This window comes from Ambystoma mexicanum, chromosome 9 (genome assembly GCF_040938575.1).
Source record: "Ambystoma mexicanum isolate Mex_15411 chromosome 9, UKY_AmexF1_1, whole genome shotgun sequence".
Classification (NCBI taxonomy): domain Eukaryota; kingdom Metazoa; phylum Chordata; class Amphibia; order Caudata; family Ambystomatidae; genus Ambystoma; species Ambystoma mexicanum.
In genome coordinates this window covers 864,057,854-864,079,679 of record NC_090931.1, presented here as the reverse complement: position 1 = coordinate 864,079,679, position 21,826 = coordinate 864,057,854, and the positions used below count along the sequence as shown (strand labels likewise).

Genomic DNA, 21,826 nt, shown 5'->3' with positions numbered 1-21,826 from the left:
ACCTTGATTAGACATTCCCTTGATTTTGGACTGTTCTATTATTGCTGTTTGTAGTGTGAAAGTGAACAACCGTGTCAGGCTCGTGCAAGCTCCCTGCGTATACAAATGCACCTTATTCAAATATAGGCTGAACTAATGCCAATTATAAAGTACAGATAACATTGATAATTGTTAAGTATTTGAAACTTGAGTTGTTGTTACCGACACGTGTTTCGACCCATGTAGGTCTTTTTCAAGGCTGCATTTCTTAAAAATTCCTACGTAAATGTGTTCATATCTTGAGAAAGTTCATAGTCTGTTTCTGGTAATGAGGGGCAGTCAATCTCTACACGTCTTCAAAAATGTCTTAAATATGCAGTCTTGCATGGCGCTTTTAATATCAATTCAATAGCTCATTAGTCCTGTGTAATCTGAAACTGGAACAGAATGCAGTGTTCAACTGTTTGCTGTGATCGGCTGTCAACTGGTCTGGATTAGGGATTATTGCTGTTTGGGTTCCTACTGAATCAATTCACACCCGTCTTGAGAGTATAGCCTTCCCTTGGCCCACGTTAGCACAAAAGGCGAAGCAGGTATATCTCTTAACTGTGCTGTTTTACCTTTATGATTAGGATCACATTTGGTTTGCAGCAGTTTGAGGCCAGAGTAGGTGCTTTAGCCACTACTTACTCTTTTACTCCTGCAGGGCAGAAGTATTTTTGTCACATTGGTGGCAGCAGTGGGAATTGAAACAGACTGTGCCTGCAGCTTAGTCAGCCAAAATACAATGTGCAACCAACATTAGAGTCACTGCCAAAGTATTTTTTTATTACTACGATGTGGCTCACGATGAACATAGAGCAGGGCCTGGGCACAGGCTGCCTGTACAAGCATTGTGAGAGGTTGAGTCTCCTACATGGCAGAAATAATAGAAAAACTGAATTGCTGAGAACATTCAGAGCATTACTAGGTGCTGGGGGTATTTCATTTGAGTTGGAGATTCACAAAACCTCCAGTGGTAAAGGAAGTATCTCAGGTGGTGGCACTCAAGGACAACCTTGGCACCACATTCCCAAGGACGTAGTCCAACCATCTGAGTTGGGGAGTAAACCTTTTTTAAGGCATTTACACACCAGCCCTTAAAGTCACTGTGTGGATGGGCCACAGTTAACAAAAGTGACACAGCTCAGAGCATATCTAATTCAGACACAAGTGGGAATACCCTTGACAAGTGTGAGATGAAGTTGCACCACTGTTTAGTGGACATGCGTGACACCAAGCCTGTGGAGACTGAGATGGTTGCAGGCAGGTATGTAAACACCCAAGTCCACAAACAGGCTAAGCCACACCCACCCAAATCAAAGATCATTGTAAATACAAGAAGGGAAAGGACAGAGGTTCTGACCCTCCATCCAAGAAAGATCCCCAAACCCAAAGGGAGATCCCAGACCTGTGGTAGGTCAACTCCCATCGGAAAACAGGGTGTGAGCACCTTTAGCACTGAGGCACCCACACACTCGACAACCAGGAGTTGTTTCCAGTACAAAGATTTCACACATAGGAAGGGAGAAACCCAAGTAGGCCACTGTGAACGATGGTCCTCTGGAAGAGGAGGCCGCAGTCAGTGTGGCCATCTTAACAGATGCAGTCTCAATAGGCCCAAAGTTCCCTCACTCTGAGTGGGAATGGTCCAAGGTCCTTTGAGGGGGCATCAGTTCCTGCCAAGACTCTGACATTTCTGGACCACTCCAGAAATGGGGAACAGTCTCCCACCTTGGGTGGTACTACTTCTAGTGTCACAGCTGCCAGGCAACTGGTGAAGGTAGGGTAGTACACCCAAGGGCCAAACCTGCAGGTAAGAAGGTTTGATAGCCTGAAGTACTTGAAAATGGTAGGGTTTAGTTGGAGGAGTGAAACGTCCTTGCACTCTGTTGCAGTCAAGCATCACATTCCAGTAGGGTGTCTGTTGCCTCCCTTGGCCCCCTTGACCCAGAGATAGTCACATCAGTCACTGGAGCGGAAACTATGAGAGCAGCAAAGTTGGGAGCGCTTGGAAACCTCCACCTTGAGGCTTCCTCCACCAGAGAGCGCAAGGGACTGGTGTCCCCGGTAGCTCCCCGCCAAAGCCTGAAGTCCCTTGGGGTGCCTACTCTTGCTAGAGAGGGCCCAGTGGCCATTGTGGTGACTATTGTGTTAGCACCACGTTCATTGATCTCATGGTTGCCTATTATCGTAGATAAATAACCTGAGATGGTGGATAGGGACGTTTTAGACCTGAGTAGCCTGTCATAACTGAGTGAGTGTTAGCTGGAGTCTCCGTTCAGGCTGTCTTTTGCTGGGAACAGAGAACCTGTCCCACCCTAAAAAGTCTGTTGCGGCAGGCAGGGGGGCAGGTGCAAGGTTGAGGCCCTGACCCGCTCCAAAAAGTGGAAGAAGCCCAGCAAAAGACATGGCCTCTTCCAAAACCAGGCAAAAGCCCTGACCAGTTCAGCATCAAGGAGCCCAAGAATTCTGGGGCAGGGCACAGCCAGAGTTGTTGTTCACCCAGGCCTCGGGAGTTTTCTACTGGACTTGGCTCCTGACACCCTTGCTGGTCACTTAGATATAACTGGGACAGCCGACAGGTTGTCAGATCCATTTTACAATCCCTGTGTACATTTAGAAATGGAAACCTTGTACTCTGGCCAGTCTTTCCAAGGCACTGATAGGGCAAGAAAGGCACACCAGACCCACTTGGTTTGACGTTGTTTTGAGAGGAAAGATACGTTCTCTCAAGTGAGATCCCCCACAAGGTGTCATAACTTCCAGGGGACCCTATACGCCATCTGTGGCTTTGCAGACACCACAGAACCATCAACAGGCCTCTGCCTGCCGAACCCTGTTTGAATGGTGGAAAGCTGGTTTGCACAGGGCATCAGTTCTAGGACTCCCAGACTATGGGCAGGGAAATAAAAGCTAGACAGGCACCTGTAAAACTGGAATTGGAGTAGGTTCAGGGCAGCTGAGATCAGAAGTTGCTGATCTGCTCATTCATTACCTACCTTCACAGGCAGCTGATTGGATCAGAGAAAAGCTGGTCCATAGTTGAGAGGCATCCAGAACTTGGGCATTCATCCATCTCTCTACAGAGAGTTAAAATGGACATAATGCTTCAGTCTGTATCTCAACATGCCAGCAACAATGACATCCGGTTATTTTATTGCCTTGAGGATGAGTCTGACTCTTATAAGGGTGGTTCTCAACCTTTTTGCCTGGGCGGGAATGTGATGGATTGCCATTTGGAAAGGGTGTAGAAGCCCTGGCTTTTTTTATTTTTATTAAATTGATAAAATGATACAGGTAATTCCATCTTGAAAGGGTAATCTGCTAATCAGATTGCCCTTTCATAAACTCCACTACAAAAGCATAGTGTGTACCTGTGCCCTGTTGTATCAGTATACTGATCTGCAGCGCCTGCTCTACCAGTGGCAAATAGCAGGTTGAGCTGACATAAGTGCCCAATTGACAGCTGCAGTGAGAGCCAAGTCTCTGTAGCACAGGGGTTGCATTTACAACATGAACCCCTGTACCAAAACCCCATAATTAACCATGCTGCGTTCGTTTCCTAAGCATTATATTAAAATCCTCCACAATGACGCTTATCAAACTCTCATGCCCAAAGGGAAATGGAGCCACAATTTCCAATAGCATAGAGAGATTTCTAAGAGTTTTGGAGTTGATTTTAGGTGGATGTTGGAGACATTAAATACATAAATATCACAGGATCTCAATTTCAAGCATTGTATATTGGGGTCATCACTGGGTACCTTTTAAATTGATCTCTGATATCTTGAGATTACCAAAATCTTTAAAACTCCCTTAAAGGGATTATTTCTCTCCCTCCCTCTTTGATTGTATCCTGACGTTTTGTCTGTTGCACTTCCTGCTTTTATTTTTAATGTATTAACTTGGAACTCCTACGTGCTTTTAAATAATTGCTCGTAACTCTTCCTGCTGATCTTAGACTGTTGTGTTACCTGTACTTTCCTTTTTGTTATAATTCAGTGCGATTTGAAACAGAGCTTCTAGTAAGACTCTGCATGCACTGATCACTGGGAACTACAGTTCCCAGCTCACCGCGTAGTTTTCCTATGCTCTTATTTAGACCACAGACACAATAGCGCCTGGTGCAACCAAGCCGGGTTGTGCCTGTTTGTGTAAGGTGAGAGTAAGAAGCTCTCCTCTGACATACATCTTCTACTTTCTTAGCCACTGTCTTAAGCAGGAAAACGAAGGTAACCATATTCCCTTGCTTCTGCTGAATGCTTCTGAATATGTCTGTAAAGCTTAGAACACGCTCCCAGACTAAGTCTACCGCAGCCTCTGAAAATACTGCCGCGGTACCCCTGCATGATTGCTTACCGATTTTAACTATCGCTCGCCATTGTGCTAACCCTTCCCCCTCTAAAACTTTAGATAACAAAGCAATTACCAGGCCTGGACATGAGGACTAGCCCGAGAGGCTACCTCATCTAGACCACGGACGTGACTTGCTAACAACCCCTTCCCTCCGTACTATAGGGTTATCGGTAATCACTCGGGTGGAGCTGATTTCCAACGAAACTCACACTTTACATCTCAAACCTAAAGACTACTTAAAGAATCAATTAAGCATCTCCTTACTTAACACCTGTTCCTTGGTAAAACATGCTTTTGAGATTGCAGATTACATTTCCATTCATGAACCAGACATTCTTGCAGGTTCAGAAACATGGTTACATGATGCCGCGCAGATTGCTATTGAAAACTCTTTGCCTGTGGGATATAAAATATACCGAGCTGATCGTATTGACCAACGGGGTGGGGGTGTCGCGCTTATTGTAAAAGATCACTGACTGCTATTCTTCCAACAATCTGCATCTGGATAGCTGTGAATGTCTTAATATAAAAATGAAAATCAATCCAAATACATCTCTCACCATACTTATTCTTTATAAACCTCCCCAAGCCCTTTCGCTCTTTGAAGAGCAGCTCTTGGAACTAGTAAATAGCACAATCAAAGCTAAATCCCCAGCACTTATGATGGGTGATTTCAATCTATGGGCTGATAACCTAACAGACCCTGCTGCTGCATCATTGCTCTCCTCTCTAGAAGCAGCTGGCTTTGCACAATTGGTAAAGGATCCAACTTATCAGTGTGGTCACACAGTGGACTGGATACTGTTGCATAATGTCCAGAGTACTTCTATTAGAACCTCACCCTGTCCTTGGTCAGACCATTTGTTCGTTAATACCTCGATCATGCTCCCAACCTTCCCTCCCAGACTTGATACAGACCCAAGAGTAAAAGTAGCATGTCGTGACACTAAGAACATCTCAGCCACCGCTTTTTCCGCCACTATTACAACCAAACTTGGGCATATTGAAGCTAGCGTTAATTCCTCTGACCTGGCCTCTCACTTATTAACTGTTATTAAGGAAACCATTGACATTCTTGCACCGGAAAAAGTCAAGATACTAAAAACTGAAACCATGAAGAAAACATGGTTCAATGATGAGATTGTGGAAGCAAGAAGGGGAAAAAGAGCTTTAGAACGTAAATGGAGGAAATACCCCTGCCCCATCAACCTTGAGAGCTTTTATAAAAGTGTAGAACTATATAAACATTCCATTATTGAAGCAAAAAAGAAAACGTGTAATGTACGCATCGATAATGCGAAATCAAACACTAAAGGACTTTTTAAAATGTTCAAAGAATTTGAAAGTCATTCATTACCTTTTCCACCTATCTCTAAAGACCCCTTCTGGTGTCAATCCATTCAGGACGAGTATGCTAATAAAATTGTGGGTCACTGTCTGTCTATTTCTAAGCAACTGACCAGCTTAATTCCCAACAATGAGTCTACTATGACAAACAATGCACATTTATACTTGCCCAAAACTACTAATACATTTTCTTTTATTAGCTGCACTGAAAATGAGGTTTTAGAGATTGTTAAAAACATGAAATCCACTTCTTGTCTGGGGGACTCCTGCCCTGCAGACATGCTGAAAGGTTCACTAGATGCTCTGATCCCCTGGTTCACAAAAATAATTAACTTGTCCTTTGAATCAGGCAGAGTACCTGCCATCCTTAAGGATGTTTGGGTTACTGCCATATTGAAAAAGGACACACTGGACCCTGCAGTTCCTAAGATTTACAGGCCCATCACCAATGTTCCCAATCTGTTGAAAATTCTGCACAGAGTTGCGTATCTGCAGTTCCAGAATTTCATAGATGAAAACAAGTTATTAAATGTCCATCAGTCCGGTTTCAGAATCCAGCATGGAACAGAAACCGATTTGCTGGATCTTAAATCTAACATCATGGAAATCATCAAAAGAAGCAATCCAGCTCTTCTGTTATTAGATCTCTCTGCAGCATTCGACATCATTGATCACAAACTCTTACATAACAGATTGCTAACTGTAGCCAATTGCACGGAAACTCCCGCCAACTGGTTGGCCTCCTTCCTTGGTCCTAGGACCATTAGAGTGGCCGTGCCTGGAGCTCAGGGGAGTTCCATAGCCCTGACCTGTGGCGTGCTGCAAGAATCGTCTTTGTTGATCACAATTTACATAAGACCTTTTATTGATCTTCTTGATAATCTGGGTGTCAAATTTGCGAACTACGCGGATGACACCCAGATCTTATTTGAATTATCTGGTGATCATTCGAAGGACACTGACACAATAAATCTAGTTTAAAATAAAATACAGACTTGGATGGCGCAAAATTCTCTCGCTCTCAACGGTTCCAAAACTGATGATCTTGTTATGGCATCTCGTCCTTGCCTGAAGAAGCTCCATACCCAATATGCACATTTTGAGATTGCGGGTACTACTATTGCTGTTAGTAATTCAGTGAAAACTTTTGGGTTGTGTCTTGACGCTGAGTTATCAATGAAGAAACAAGTATCACAGTTACGCTCACATCCTGTGGTCATGTAATCAAGTTGCTTCACCAGATAAGACCATGGGCCGCATTACAAGTTTGCCGGTCAGTAAACAACGGTGCCAGTAAGCATAGCGGCACCGTTGTTTCCGGACCGGCAAACTACGAGTCTGCAGGCGGGTTGCCTTCCCGCCCACCAGGTCTGCCCTGGTGTTTGGAACGGCACCCGCCCGCAGACTTTCACTGAAACACTGGCACTGTTATAAACGGTGCCAGTGTTTCAGTGGTCCCCATTCCCATGGAGTCGTATGGGACTCCACAGGAATGGGGATCAACATTTTACCGGCTCCTGACTTGTCGGGCCGCCGAGGCTGTAATGCCCCGGTAATTGCAGCAAGTCAGGCGCTGATATTTCATTATGGGTCCGGCGGCAGCCTGACGGTTTTACCGGCACGGCTACCGCCGGACTCGTAATGAGGCCCCTTTCTATCGTAAATAGAGCGCTCCTGGCATCCTCACTTGTGAACTCACGGTTGGACTACTGTAATAGTCTACTGGTACCTACTTCACAATGAAATCTCCACCGCCTCCACACCACTCAAAATGGGGCTGTGAGAGCAATATTTGGACTGGCTATGGGCGATCATGTGGCAGCCTGTAGGCGGGAGCTGCATTGGCTTTCAGTTGGGCAGAGAATAAGACACAATATTGTCTCTCGCTTTTAAATGTCAGAATATGTGCGCCCCACTTTATCTATCCAGGAGACTGTGATTAAAACTATCCCGTCGAGAGCTACGTTCCTCTGATAATCCTCAGCTGTTTCAACCCCACTTTCATTTGAAAAGATTTGGAGAAGCTACCTTTGACTTCCATGCTCCGCGAGAATGGAATGCCCTACCTCCTGCCATTAAAGCATCTCAGTCCCTTGCAACATTCAAGTGAAGTATACAAACCTTGCTTTTCAATTCAGTTGACCAATGGGCTCTCATTAGTTTGATCTTCCCGCGACTTTACCATTGTAACTACATGCCTTGACGTAGCAGCCTTGCTTGCAACATGAGGTCAGGCTTTTCCAATCCGTGTACCTGGCACTTTGTAACTGTTGTAACCATATTCTTAAGCTTAAAGCGCCCAGATACCTCAGGGTTCGGTGCGCTATATAAATGTCTAAATAAATAAACTTCACTGATCTGCTCTTTCTCTTTCGTGCTGCACTCCGAGGCCTTGGGGCATGTAGCGCCCTACTCAAAAATAAAAATAAATAAATAAATAAATAAAATAATTCCTTCCTCTCCTCGCTATTATAACCATACAAAGAATGTTAGATAGCCTGGTTGACATAAAGGGAAATTGGTCCAGGTTTCCTGAAAAAGAAAATTATGCATTCCACCACTAATGCATGGCAGTCTTCATCGCCAATTTTTGATTGTAATCCCACCACATTTCATGATAAATTCAAAGTTGGGTGGGCACTTAGGACCCCTCATCCATCAGTGGAAAACATCACCTGACGCTTTCCAACTAGATGTTCAAAAGATGGAGTTTTATCATTCTCTGTTTCTACTCTCCCCCCTATAGAGAGACTAAGGAGTTTACGGGCTTTGGAGAGGCCACAGGGGACTTTCCCAAAGACAAAGAGGTCATATTGGTTTTGCAAATCACTGATTCGAGGCAAATAGCCTTCGGTGCTGGGCATTCACCACCATCAACTTCTAGACAATTGCAGGGTAAAATGGCAGGATTAGTCTTGTTTGAACATGGATAATGTACCCGACGTGATCTTAAATTGGAACATAGACTAGGGGTGATTTTAACCAGGCCATCACCATTCTTGGGACGAGATGCTGCAGTAGTACAAGCCAATCCAGGAGAGAAAAAACATGTCTTATCCGAATCCCTGTTGTCTTTGATGAGATAAATCGGGCTTTGAAGGCCATAAAACCATCCACTATTTGCAACACAGATATCTGACTATGACTTTGTGTAATTACCCCATAATCCACGTGCATATGAAAATATTTAGAACAGCAGTTGCAACAATTGTAAAGATAAATACTGCTGAGACTACGTCTGTTTTTATGGTGATTTTCTTGAAAGTCGACTACTTTCTGATTTTGCAGTATTTGAATGGCTTACCTATGTTGCAGTTTTTGCAGGAATTCTTCGGCTGCTTCTCTGTCGGCCCGTAAGAAGTTTTGGTAAGTGCATATTGACTCGCATAAACCCACCAAATCTGCAACAGGCATAGAGCGCTTCAGCAATATTTTGGTAACTCTGTAAAAGAAGAGATATACAAGGGGTGGGTTACTCAGGTACCCTTGTTAAGATTCTCTGACCCTGAGGTGGATCTAAGAGGTGTATTCACAATGTGCCGCACACACATACACACTCCCCCCAAGCAATGTGTCAAACATGCTGTGATTCATAAGCTAGCTGTATTTAATATCAAGTAAATCTGTAAAATAAGGATTGATTCTATAAAGAGTTCAACAGTGAGACTTCTTTGTTCCCGTCCATGCCTTCTCACAACACCCTGAAATCTTTAACCCTGAACCCCAGTGAAGGCATTTGTGGACCTACGAGATGCAATTATATGGGATTTGTTAGTGGGAAAAAAGTGGCATTTCATTTTTTGATCTTTGCTGGAAAAGGTGGGATTTCTAACAAAGCAAACGCTTGCCATTGGGATGGGATTTTTGAAAGGTATCAATGATGTGGACTCAGGGGAGTAGGAGACACATACAATCGGGGGGTGGGGGGACAGGGGACACCTTGTGGGCTTTGCTACACACACAAACCTTCCCCATTGGCCAGTCCACCCCTGCATAGTTGAAATGATTGATTTCCATTTAGAATGGCTCTTTTGTCTTTACTGTGTTCTTATGTGCTGTATGTGTTGTTTTGTAAGGGCGCTGCATGCATACATGGATGCTTCTAGGCTTTCCATCCATGTCAGCTGATTGGGAGGTGGTGGATACTGCAGGTAGACATATTCATTTCAGGGGTACCTCCTATCAAATTCTCGCGGGCAGGGGTGCTCTTGAGAGTTTAGGGCAACCTGTGCTGTGTATTTTTATGCAGTCATTTTCCATTTTCTCGGGCATCATTCATTGATTTTAGGGTGTAAATACTATGCCCGTACAATAAGCTGTGGCATTGGTATGTAATATTCTGTTGCACTCAGCAGATCTACTGCAGCATTGGCAGACAATAATCTATGGCACACTGATTGGCATATATGACTATGAAGGGAATTTCATGCGGATTGTGGAGAACAAGCTGCTAAGCAATTTCATGCACGTGCTTTTTCATGTGCTACATTTTGGTGGAATTTCCGGTACTCTACCGAAAGTGCTACATGAACACATAATTGTGCTCCTTTCCTTTTTAGTTTTGGTCAGTTGGTGGCCAGCTGCCACAACATGCTAGGAGTGGCTGAGCGCATCACCTGATTTAACTGATGTATACGTTTGGGCCGTAGCACAATTGTTCGCGGCCAAATTGACTGTGGTCAATTCGGCCGCAAAGCCAATTTTGCTGCGGCCAAAATGGTCCTAATAAAAAAAAACACCCACCACCACACAGCCGCCCACCCACCCCCTACTTACCTTTTTGCCGTCCGTGCATGGTTTTACCCTGCTGCGTCAGATCCGTCCCTCCTACGCGGGTCGGATCTGACGCAGCAGGGTCAGCTCTTCATTATTTATTTATTTATTGCCGCCCCCCCCCCCCGCCACCAGACCTACGGAAGCGGGGGTCACCCCCACTACACTCAAAGGCAATGGCAATCACTACCAAACATGGGGAGCGGGGGACACCCCCGCAACCCCTGCTCCCCATCTTTGGTAGTGATTACCCAAATTGGTTGTTTCGAAATGACCAAATGGTACTGGCCGAATTCGGCCAGTTGTACCATACGGTCAATTTGAAACGACCAATTTGGGTAATACCGATTTAACCACTACATTGTGTGCTATTCTCAAAGTAGCGCCTAGCATGCGTCTGCCTGACGCCCTGCACAAGTAAACAAAAAGTACAAACTTCACAAAAGGTTCTTTTGGTTAAAATAGGTAACCCCTACCCCTCAAGTAGTAAGGGAAGAAAGCATCACTGGGAACCCTCTGAGAGGTGGCAGTGAGGAAGGAGATGCAGAATGGAGGGAGAGAGTGCATGTCATAATCCTCCCCTGTAGAGGGACATGTCCTTCCCGTTCGGTTCCATGTGTTTAAAGCAACACCATAAATAACGACATACATTTTTAATGACACCTAAATAACGAAAACATGTCAAAAAAAATGTTTATTGGGGGTTCCGCCCAAGCCTCCCGTTTCCCCTGCTTTACTAACCCCCAGCCCCTCCTATACTTTTTTATCCCTTAGCCCACCCCCCAGATATACTTTAATTAAAAATGTCAACATTTGTTTCGTTCTTCAGGTGTCACTGAAAATGTTTGTTATTTATTTTTTGTTATTAACACTGCATACCCCAGCGTTCTCCCCTCACTTGCCATGTGATGCTCTGATAGCCCAATAAGCATATTGCCCAAAAACATACATTTAGCAACAGCGATGCAATCACACGCTCGCACCTCCTCAGCTGGATTCCAATGGTAGCGCCCGCAGCTTGGCTACAGCTACTTATGAGGATTCCTTCCTTGGAGAGCCATATCTCTCTGGCTACTGGCTCATTCACAATTGCACTGCTCCCAATAGCCAAGGTGATCTTATTTAAGTTTTTATTATGCATAGCCCACACAACCGCAAGGCGGTTCAGCTGAGCCGTGAAACACAGGAATCTGTCAGACATGCGCTAAAGACAAATTTTAATCAGGGTGGCGCTTCGCTGTATCCCTTGAGGTGGGGTTGGACAGAGAGTACATGTGTCTATTCATGGGCATTTGAGTAACACCTGGCAAATGCGGCTGATTCTGGGCAAAATCCTTTATTCCTGTCCATATGAGGTTGATTCTGCATATGACGTAAAGTTTTACATTTTTTGGCAAAGGAGCATGACGCTTACAACCAAGACTGTACTTGAACATATGAGGCTGTTCCTCAAATACAAGGCTGTACTTGGGCCTGGAGTTCAAGGCCTGGTATGCATGAGTCATTTTGTATAAGGTGCCCACAATCCTTCAAACAGCCCTGAAAATTACTCTACGGTGCTTTGAGATAATTTGCAGAATAAACAGGCGAACAATGTTGATAGATTAAATAACTAGTCACCCGGGCTGCGCTGCAGTGCACTGGGCATCATGTGCGAGCACGGGGAGCACAGAAGGCATGTGCAGTTCTTTCCCCGGGTGGTGCCCCTCTCCAAATGCGCAGACGAGGGCAGAAACGAATGATGTGCCCAGCAACACCTAGGCAGCCAGCCAGAGCCAGTGTGACTGATAGCGATGAGCGGAATCACCCAGGCTGCCCGGGATGTTCGCTCTCGCCCATATAGTCCAGTCTATCCCTGATTTTACTTAACGCTGCCCTGCTGCTTCATCACTTCACTTCTTGGAAAAATAAAAATAAAACCCCTGCCTCTGTTTGTGTCGGGGGGTGGGGAGGGGGATACATGCCATTATATCCCCCTGCCTAAAATTGTTGGGGGGTGTCCCACCTGTCCCCCTATTTCCTATGACCTTGTGTGGACTTCTAAAGTGTGTTCATTAGGTGGCAGAGGGTAAAGTACATGGTGACGTTTAGAGCGAGAACAGCAGTGGCACAATACCACAGCATAACAGTGAATTGAGTTGATATTTTATTTATATCGCGCTCGTACACAAGTGTTTCAGAGCGCGAAACATCTTCTATTTTTTATTTATTTATTGGTTATTTGTAATGCGCACTATACATCAAAAATAGTGTTTCGAGGCGCATCAATACAAGGGGGGGGGAGAAGATGGTATGAAACAAAAACCGTCTTAAAAGGTCTTGAAACATTCGGAACGTGCAATTGCTGAAAGCATGAGAGCAAGGGAGAGGGGGAGGAGGGGAAGTGCAGAGGGGGTAGAAGGGAGGAAAACAAACAAGAACTAAACAAAACGAAACGCCCTGACTAGGTAGTGAGACGATTTAGAATGTGCACGTGCTGGACAGGAAAAAAGGTGAAGATGGGGAGGAAGGGGAGTGCAGGAGGGGAAGAGGGTGAGAGGTAACAATAAATGCAAAACAATTTAAAAAAGTGCAGGACAAAAAGGTAAACTGCATTTAAGGAGGAACCAAACATGCAATTAGGACTAAGCAGGTAAAGGTGATTACAGTCTGGAAAAGCCTAGCCTCATGGAATGAGGGGCTACATCAGGCATGCAGACAGTAAATTACGACTAAGCAGGTAAGAGTGACTATAGACTAGAATAGCATCGCCTCATGGAGTGAGGGGCTAGCTCAAGTATGAGCCCAGTAAACACAGTGTATTGCACAGCATAGGGAGAGAGAGAGAGTCCAGCGGTAGCATGTAGAACGGATGCAAAATATGGCAAGGTTACAGTCAGTTTGTGGATGCAGATGAGTCAGATGCACAACACAGCATGTTACGAGAGTCAAACCATGGCCGCAGGTGGGTCACAGCAAAGCAAGCTGCGAAAGTCAAACCATGGGCGCAGGTGGGACCCAATGCATCTCAATAGAAACTTGGGCAATAGATGCAGCAGAGCACACATTCAGGTGTGATGATATCTCCTGCCTGTCCCTTGGGGGGATGCATTGGGTGGCCAATTGGGCCACCACTCCCATGAGTCCAGAGTGGAGTGGGGAGGATCCCCTGAATAACCCTGCCATGCCTGTACTAAGAGATAGAGCTTTGCCACATTGAGGGGTTATGGGATGCTGGCTATACAAGATCAGCCACTAGCCCCAACTGGTGCCAGCTCAAGCCCATTTTCCCTAAGTTAAGTAGTCCCAAAGGAAAATTGTCAGGCTGCAGAGACCCAACTAGGGCCCTCTATTAACACCCATTCACAGTAGACAACCAGATAGCAAGCTCTGCCGTGCTTAATTGTATGCAAGCAAACTCCAAGTTACACACTCGAGCCCCTGAAGAGACGCCCTTTTGCAGACCCTTGCTCATGAGGAGAGCACTGAAGATTTGTGAAACACTTAGCTCCTATGCAGAGACTCTCTCTCACTATGGCTAACTTTGTGGATCCAAGATGGTGGACCAAGCTTATGCTTGCTTGGTCTGCAGAGCAGTATGTGTTGGGTCTTTAGCCTCCGGGGCAGCCGGGGAGTGGTTAATCACTGGAGGGTAACCAATCTAACAGGAGCACATAAGGGGACTCTGACCAGAAACCTGTTGAGCAAGGGGGTACCCTTAGGGCTGGGCTAGACCCAAACAAAAAGGAAATACAAAGAATGTATTCTATGCCCTTCTATAAAAGTGTATTGAGAAGCAGGACAAATGCAGTAGTACAGGTTTCAGAGAGTGGAGAAGGAGGAGGGAGAAAGTAGAGGAGAGGAGGAGTGGAGAGTAGTCTTAGGAAGGAGGGTAGTTGGAGAAAAGAGAAGGAAAAGAGGAGCATGAGGCAGCTAGAGGAGGAGATTGAGACCAGAGGAGTAGATAAGTGGAGGACTCTCAAGAGGGGACTGGAGAAGAGTAAGATAAGAAGAGTGAAGGGGACAGGTATGAAATAAAATGAGAGATCAACCCCTGGGTGTGAAAGAGCTGAGTCTAGGGAGGGTGGAGGAATGAGCATGTGGTGAAGCATTGAGGAGGAGCAGCTACAGCATGAGGACAGATAAGAGAGGAGGGAGGTGAAATAGAAGCTTTTCTTGGGTACAAGCACATGGTGGAATGTCATGGAGGATAGGGAGAGTGATATGCTGGGTAGTATAGGCAGGACCCTGGGGCAGAGAGGTGGTGAGTTTCTCAGAGGACAGCCAGTGGAAACTATGCAAAGTCCTCCAGTTTTCTTGAGAATCTGGGCCTTTACAAATGTTGGGCTCAAGCCCAACCCCTGATGCAGTCACAGCCAGCGAGGATCCTTCTGGACCTGAGACCACAGAAGAGGGTTTCCCCAGTGTACTCAAGGGGCAAAAGACACAGACAATAAAGCTTGAAGACCAGAAAAGCCATTCTACCTAGGAGCTGTGAGTGAAGGTGGTGTGACCCTGAGATTCTGTGAGAAGACAGAGTAACAAAGGCTTTTATGAAGACCAAAAAAGATATTGTGAAGCTTGTATTATCTGCCAGAACAACTCCAAAATCAGTGTGGGAAGGGCCCCTGTTTAACATTTTCATATCATAGTTGTGCCCAGTGGTCGAAGTGGGTGGGAGCGGTTGGGATCCGTACTCCTCTACTTTTTTTAAGTCTCCCTGTTCCTATACATTTATTTTAAAAACGAACCGTGCCGGAATAGTTTCTTTTTAAAAATAAAAGTACACAGAAAAATGGGAACTTACTCCTCTATTGGCTGGTGTGAGGGTCATGGTGCTGGGCTTGCAGTGGCGCAGCATTGTAAAGTAGATGGCATTGGCCCTGCACATACCATCACAATGCGCCAGCACGAGCCCAGCAACAGAACCTTTCGTGAGCTCCATGGAGCCTGTGGAATATTGGGGAGAGCAAGCTGAGCTGTGTAAAGTTGAACCTCAGGCAGGTTCACCCAGCCTTTCATATATATGTTAATCCTGTGACCATCAATCATTGCCGCTCGTCCCCCTTTCCTCATCTCATTGCTTACTTGCATAAAGACTCCACCTTCTGGTCAGATGCCACAAAGTGATCTCTTCCACTTTTATTTATTGTTACTTTACAACGGATAAAAGCACCTCCCTTTCCCTCCTGTGGTTTTTCTGTCTCCAGATAGACAGACACGTCTTGGGGTTAGGCGTTTGCCAGCCTCAGCAACTCTGTCAAGTAGGTATTAGAGAAGGTTGTACCTGTCAGTTAGCATAGACACTCCCGGGTGATGGAGGAAGTGGAGGGACAGTCCAGGCACTCAGAAACTAATGGCGCAGTTGCGAGCTGGTGTGCAGCCCAAAGCGCAGAGTGGCAGGAGGGTGCGAGATGCACTTTTCCCCCAGATGTCCAAGCTACAAGGGGGAGATGAAAACCTGGAAAATAGGTAGGTGCCCTCCATTTTGATATACCACGCCTGTTTATTTCAAGGATCTGGGCTTTTAGGAGGTGGCTGCTTTTAGGGATTTGAAGGCACAGATAGTTTAAAGGACTTGAAAGGTTGTGATTGATGTGCCTGAAGGTTTCCTGCCACTATCTGATGACACCATAGAAAACAAGAAGGTGAATGTGGAGAGGACGTACACCTCTTCTTCCTCATCCTCTAGATTTCCATCATCTAGGAGGAGAAGACTAGGGAAGTGCCACCATAAGCATAGGAGCCATTGCAGAGAGCAGATCATGCCCCAAGAAGAGATTGTTCAATTAGTTGAGTCATAGGTGGCTGAGGGCCAACCCACCTAGGCCTATGGCATCCGCCTTTTCTCTCCCGCCAACCACAATTACACCAGTGGCCACAGCAGAGCCCCTTTTGCAACAGAGGAGGATGGGCATAGTGTTGAAGCTCCTGATGGGGAAAATGGATGGTTACCTTTCCCAGAAGAGGAAGATGATGGTGAAGTGTTTGCAGGCATATATGTTGAGAAGGAGGATTTGAAAGTGGTGTTAATATATGTCTGGACGAATCTGTAATTCTCAGCAGCCCCACCATCGCCACACAAAAACACTGCTGTGGCAGTGTAAAGCTCTACCTTGCCTTGTTTCCATTCCATGACGATATGGAGAATGTGGCCTTAAAGGAACGGAAGGAAATGGAGAAAGACGTTTTTTCTTTGTCATTTATTTTAACTCTTCCCCATTGAAGGATATCCTAAGCTTATTAAATTGAATGATCAATCGGCGGTCACGATTGGGCAAGCACATTTTACATCAGGTGAAGCAAATCTGGCTGATCCAGAGGACAAAAGAATAGACTGTGCCTTGAAAAGAAATGGTTTAACCGTCAGCTTTATTCTGTGGGCTGGAGCATATTTCGGCTATGCGACCCATTCCTTATTGCTGTACTTCCCGGCACTTGTTCTTGCTTAATAGGATGAATCAGAGGTTGCACCTCTCTTGAAAGTTATGGAGTGGCAGGTGCAGTGATTATTAAATATAAAGTATGATATCATGAGGGGGTGTATCTTCTGGAGAAGGCTCGCAATTGAGGCCTGAAGATACATGGGGTCTCCATTGGAAAGCCAAAGAAGCCAGAAAAACGACATTAACCAATTTGCTGTTTCTGAGACACTGTCTGTTTGGAACCTAGTTGGACTCCTTCCAAGAAAAATTTTTCAATGACCAGAGACTTGCCCTGTCCTACAGGGGTTGTCGAAAATCTTTTACATCAAGCTCATTTGGACAGATTACTTTGGTATCATCACATTTCCCATGAGGGAAGAGACAGAGGTTCAGCTTTATGCGAAACCCCCAAAATTAGCACTAGCTGCTTCAGCAACATCCATGGAATGACTATATGGTTGGGGGATATCTTCTCATGTTTCTAAAGGCCTGGCAGGATGTGACGGATGAATGGACCCGGGAGGTGGTACACAGTGGGTATTGCCTGGAATTCAGGACAAAGCCAAAAACCAAAAACACAGTGTTCGAGATTTCCCTGGGGGAACTCTAGAAAGGCTTTTCAATTCTACTATTCCTTCTGAAGAAACCATCAGGAGTGTTCAGGGCAGTGTTGGATCACAAAGCTCTCAACAAATGGATGATGAACCACCCTTCTCTCATTGAGACCCCACAACAACTGATAAAGGCGATCCAGCCAGCGGATTGGTTGGCCTCCATACACCTATAGGATGCCTACCATCATGTTCCAATTCGCCCGGCCTATTGGAGGTTCCTCCAGTTCATGGTGGGACTTCCGCATATCAGTTCCAAGTTCTCCCATTTCGTTTAACATCAGCACCCCATGTATTCACACAGGTTCTGGCCCCGATTTTGGGTCTCCTGCTTATCCTTACTTGGTTGACTGGTTAGTGCAAGACCCATCCCGACTCACGTGCCAGCAATATTGCACAGGGAATGTACAGTGCTACGAACCCACAGGTTCTTAATCAATTGGTGGAAACCCAACCTGATCCCAGGTGTCATTGATACTGATAGTGGTCCACTTCAACACCCTGAAGGGGTGAGCCTTCTTGCAAAAGTCACACATTTTAACCCTGCAGCCTCACATGGATCAGGTTCTTGAAGCTGGGGAGCCTGCACTGTGACAGTTCCAGAGGCTTGGACACAACTGAAACTCCTGTTGCACTTCCTCCTGGAACAATGATCTCTGGTATAAGGGGATTGTGAGAATTCCGACCCTCTAACAGCCATCATTTGGTTCCTTCTCAAGTAGTGGGTGAACCTGAGCAATCAATCAAGTGAAGTAACCCTACACCTCAAAGTCCTGTTGTTCTGTTCTAGCAGCACAGGTTGGAGAGCAACTCTCAAAAACCTGGAGCTGAAGGGCTGCTGGACCAGTAGGGAATCTCAACAGTCATCCAACTGGAGGGAAGTGACAGTGGCACTTTCAAGCCTAGGTTTTGAACAAGAGGGTTCTGTACAAATGGAATATCGCATCACCAAGGCCTATGGGAATGGGCAGGGGGAACCTGATGCCACCATCGAGTGCTGCTGGCAGCAAGAATGTTGGAATTGGTGGAAGCTCAACCCCGAGCACCTTGAGGCGGCCTAGCTCCTGGGAGCCCAGAATAAGACAGAGGACTCACTGAGCCAGGTGTTTTTGTGCTCCAGGGATTTCTGTTTAAATCCGAGGGTCTTCCAGATGTGCTTGGATCTCTTGGGTTATCCCTAATTGGATTCTTTTGCACCCCAAGAGAATTCTCTACTTCCCTGCTGTTCATCTGTCCTGTCGGGACCCCTCTCCGTGGATGCTGGATGCCCTAACCCATGCCTGGTTTCTGGGGCTTTTGCTTGCCTTTTCCCCTTGACGATTCTGCACTTGGTCATCTGGAAAATCGGAACAAGGTGAGTAAATGGTGCTGATAGCACCATTCTGGACATAGAGACCATTGTTCCCTATTCTGCAGTTGATGAGCGTGCATGATTCAGTGCAGATGCTTATAAGGATGTACTCACTAAAATCACCCCTCCTGGCTGAGGTGTCCATCAGGATCCTGATGCTTATGGCCTGGAAACTACAACTTGAGGGGCTTATGGCACTGGGAATTCCCATGAAATGGCATTCAAACTTCAGGAGTACAAATGACCATCAATGTTATAGGCCTATAGGCATCATTGGTCTTCCTCTTTAGCCTAAGGTGAAGCAAGAAACCAGCATCCTTATACAGGAACCAAGTGGGCAGTGCCGGATATTATGTACAAAGATTTTCAGATGGGCCTGGCTCCCACCATGCTCAGGGTCTAATGGGAAGACAGTACGGTCTTTTGCAACACAGGTTCTTAGTGTGAAGAGCTGGGACCCTATGTATTACATCTGTTTTGGAGGCTTGAGTTACAAAGTCTGCCACACAGCCAATTCTGCCATTGTCAGACCTCTTATTGGTATTACGGCATCTACCGATGTTACCCTTCGAACCAGCAGACAAGGTTTACATAAGTTTCCTCACATGGAAGACCTTGCTCTTGGTGGCCATTCCTTCGGGCCTGGATAATTGGTGAAATCAGTGCTTTCCGGGTAGTTGAATCCTTTCTCATGTTCCCACCAGAGGTGGTGATTCTAAATAATGAGCCTTCTTTCCTTCCTAAAATCGGCTCAGCTTTTCATTAGAATCAGGGGAGAATTCTTCCAGTTCTACACATTGAGCCTGGCCTGACGGGAGATCATCGACCCCATACTTTGGATGTGGCAAGAGTGTGATGTCTTACAAGACCTGGAAAGAGTCATTCAGATCCTCTGACTCCTTGTTCGTCATTTTCAGAGTGAACACCAAGAGAAAGAAGTCCTCAACAGCAACCCTAAGTCGCAATACTAAGAGTGGCATTTAATGTTGCTAGAACCAGGCAAACCTACCCCCAGGGGAGGGCTGGCAACATTTGGCCTGGGGGGCAAGTTTACTTTTCTGGCCCATAGTGCAATGGCCCAAGCCCAAAGTGCAGCAGCCCCAACTTTCAGAACAAGTAAACTCAATACCAACCTATCCCCCTCCCACACATTCTCAAGTATATATAGTAGACATTAGTGACATTACTTTCTTCTTATGCGAAATATTTTTCAGTTAAGTTTGTGGCTTCATAGAGACCCAGACCCTTGGAAATCTTCCCACTTTCCAAACATAGTAAAATTATTTCACGAGTATAATATAATTGTTGAAATGGGAAAGATGGGATTGGAGCCCAGTTTTCGATGTCCTACAGTTTGTTAGTTAAATGGAATACTGATCGTGCTGTGCTTAACATCTGGTTGCCAAATACACAGATGTCAGTGCACATTTATTTTTAAAAATAGCCCCTTATGATATTGTATTGCGTGCTGCTGAGGCCCTGAGCATGCTATCTGGCTTTTGTTGACATCCAAGGTCTGAATTGATCAATTGATCATGTGATGCATACACTTCTGTATACACAGTTTATGTGTTCAATGGAGCATAACTTACGTTGCATTTTCACCTTTCTATGGAGAATATTTTGATCACGTGCAATAACTAAATTTGAAGTTAATGTTGATGAGTTGAGTGTCATAATGGTTTAGAAGATAGCTCAGCGTGTCAAACACTTGTCACAGAGATACTGTGATCCTGGACAGATCATCTTATTACATCCTATTGACATATACTGTATTCCATGAAAGGGTTTCACATCTCACAATTTGATGTCACTGTTTAGCCCATTAACTGCTTTTTCTATTCATGTTGCACATGTGAGTTGATACTGGAGAGAGACGACCAAATGCTGCAGGGCCATAGCAATTTAGCAAGCGTATTTTAAGGTCTGCGTATTTCAAATGTTATCTTCACATCATGAATAACAACCTACAAGTTTGTGTCAAAAAATGAATCTAAGCAGGTGAACTTATCACCCACTTTGTTTTCCTGGGTGTATTTAAATCTTTAAAATACAGTGCGAACCCAGATGAGATCATATACGTTTACATCAATTAGTATTGTGCTAGCTCAGCCCTACAGATAAGTGGTAAACAAGCATATACTCCAACCAAAATAAAATAGGGTCTAAAACTACACCAAACAAAAAGTAGCAAACGGACACACATAAGAAACCACCTTCACAGCTCTACTGCTACAGGCTTACTAGCAGTATCCACAGATCGGTGTCGTGGGAAATAGATCCCATAATTTGTTTAGAGGCATGAATTGCAAAATAGAGACACAGCTGCAATCATTCTCCTTTTGCGTAGCATGTTGCATAGCATTTTCTACACACATTTCTTCTTGAAATATTGTCATTTTGGTTTATTACGTGCTATGTGTCGTTTCTAAGCGTGGTAAACAAAACATTTTTATTTTTTATGAAAGTCAAACATTCACTAATAATTGCAACTTACTCTAAGACCTGAATTGAGAAACAATGTGGTCAAGAACCAAAGAGAGTTCTCTGTGTGAACTCTTAAAAAAATCCTCACTCATGGTTTAATTTGCTATTGCGTTGCTTCATATATACCATTAGTACCCCTGCGAAAGACAATCAGAATGCAACAAACATTCTGATTGGCTCTCGCCAGGTCCCTACCCGGCCGGGAATCCCTCCGTCGGGATTCCACGGCCTTCGTCCCCGGCAGGGGGCGTGGCAGCCCCTCAGCCAATGAGGAGGCTCGAAGCGGGGCCATCCCCGCTCCGAGCCTCCCCGCGGCTGAGAGGCTGCCTTCGCCCCCCGCCGGGGACTCGGGTAAGTCCTTTTTTTTTTTTTTTTTCTCCCCTCCCTCCCACCCACCCCCCGAACTTACCTTCTTGATCCTGCGTCCCCGGGGGGGGGGACGAGGGAAGCCTCCAGCCGTGTGGAGACTCGGAGCG

The 21,826-nt window shown here is 45.4% G+C and overlaps 1 protein-coding gene across 3 annotated transcripts in view; it reads right to left on the bottom strand.

Moving 5' to 3' along the window:
- The window catches only part of LOC138488704 (putative methyltransferase DDB_G0268948), a 504,586-nt gene that overhangs the window by 31,140 nt on the left and 451,620 nt on the right, over positions 1 to 21,826 (bottom strand). For all 3 annotated transcript variants that reach the window (XM_069615945.1, XM_069615946.1, XM_069615944.1), the window contains one exon: positions 9,029 to 9,166. In XM_069615945.1, coding sequence (XP_069472046.1) covers positions 9,029 to 9,166 — 138 coding nt within the window. The remainder of the gene's footprint in view (positions 1 to 9,028; positions 9,167 to 21,826) is intronic.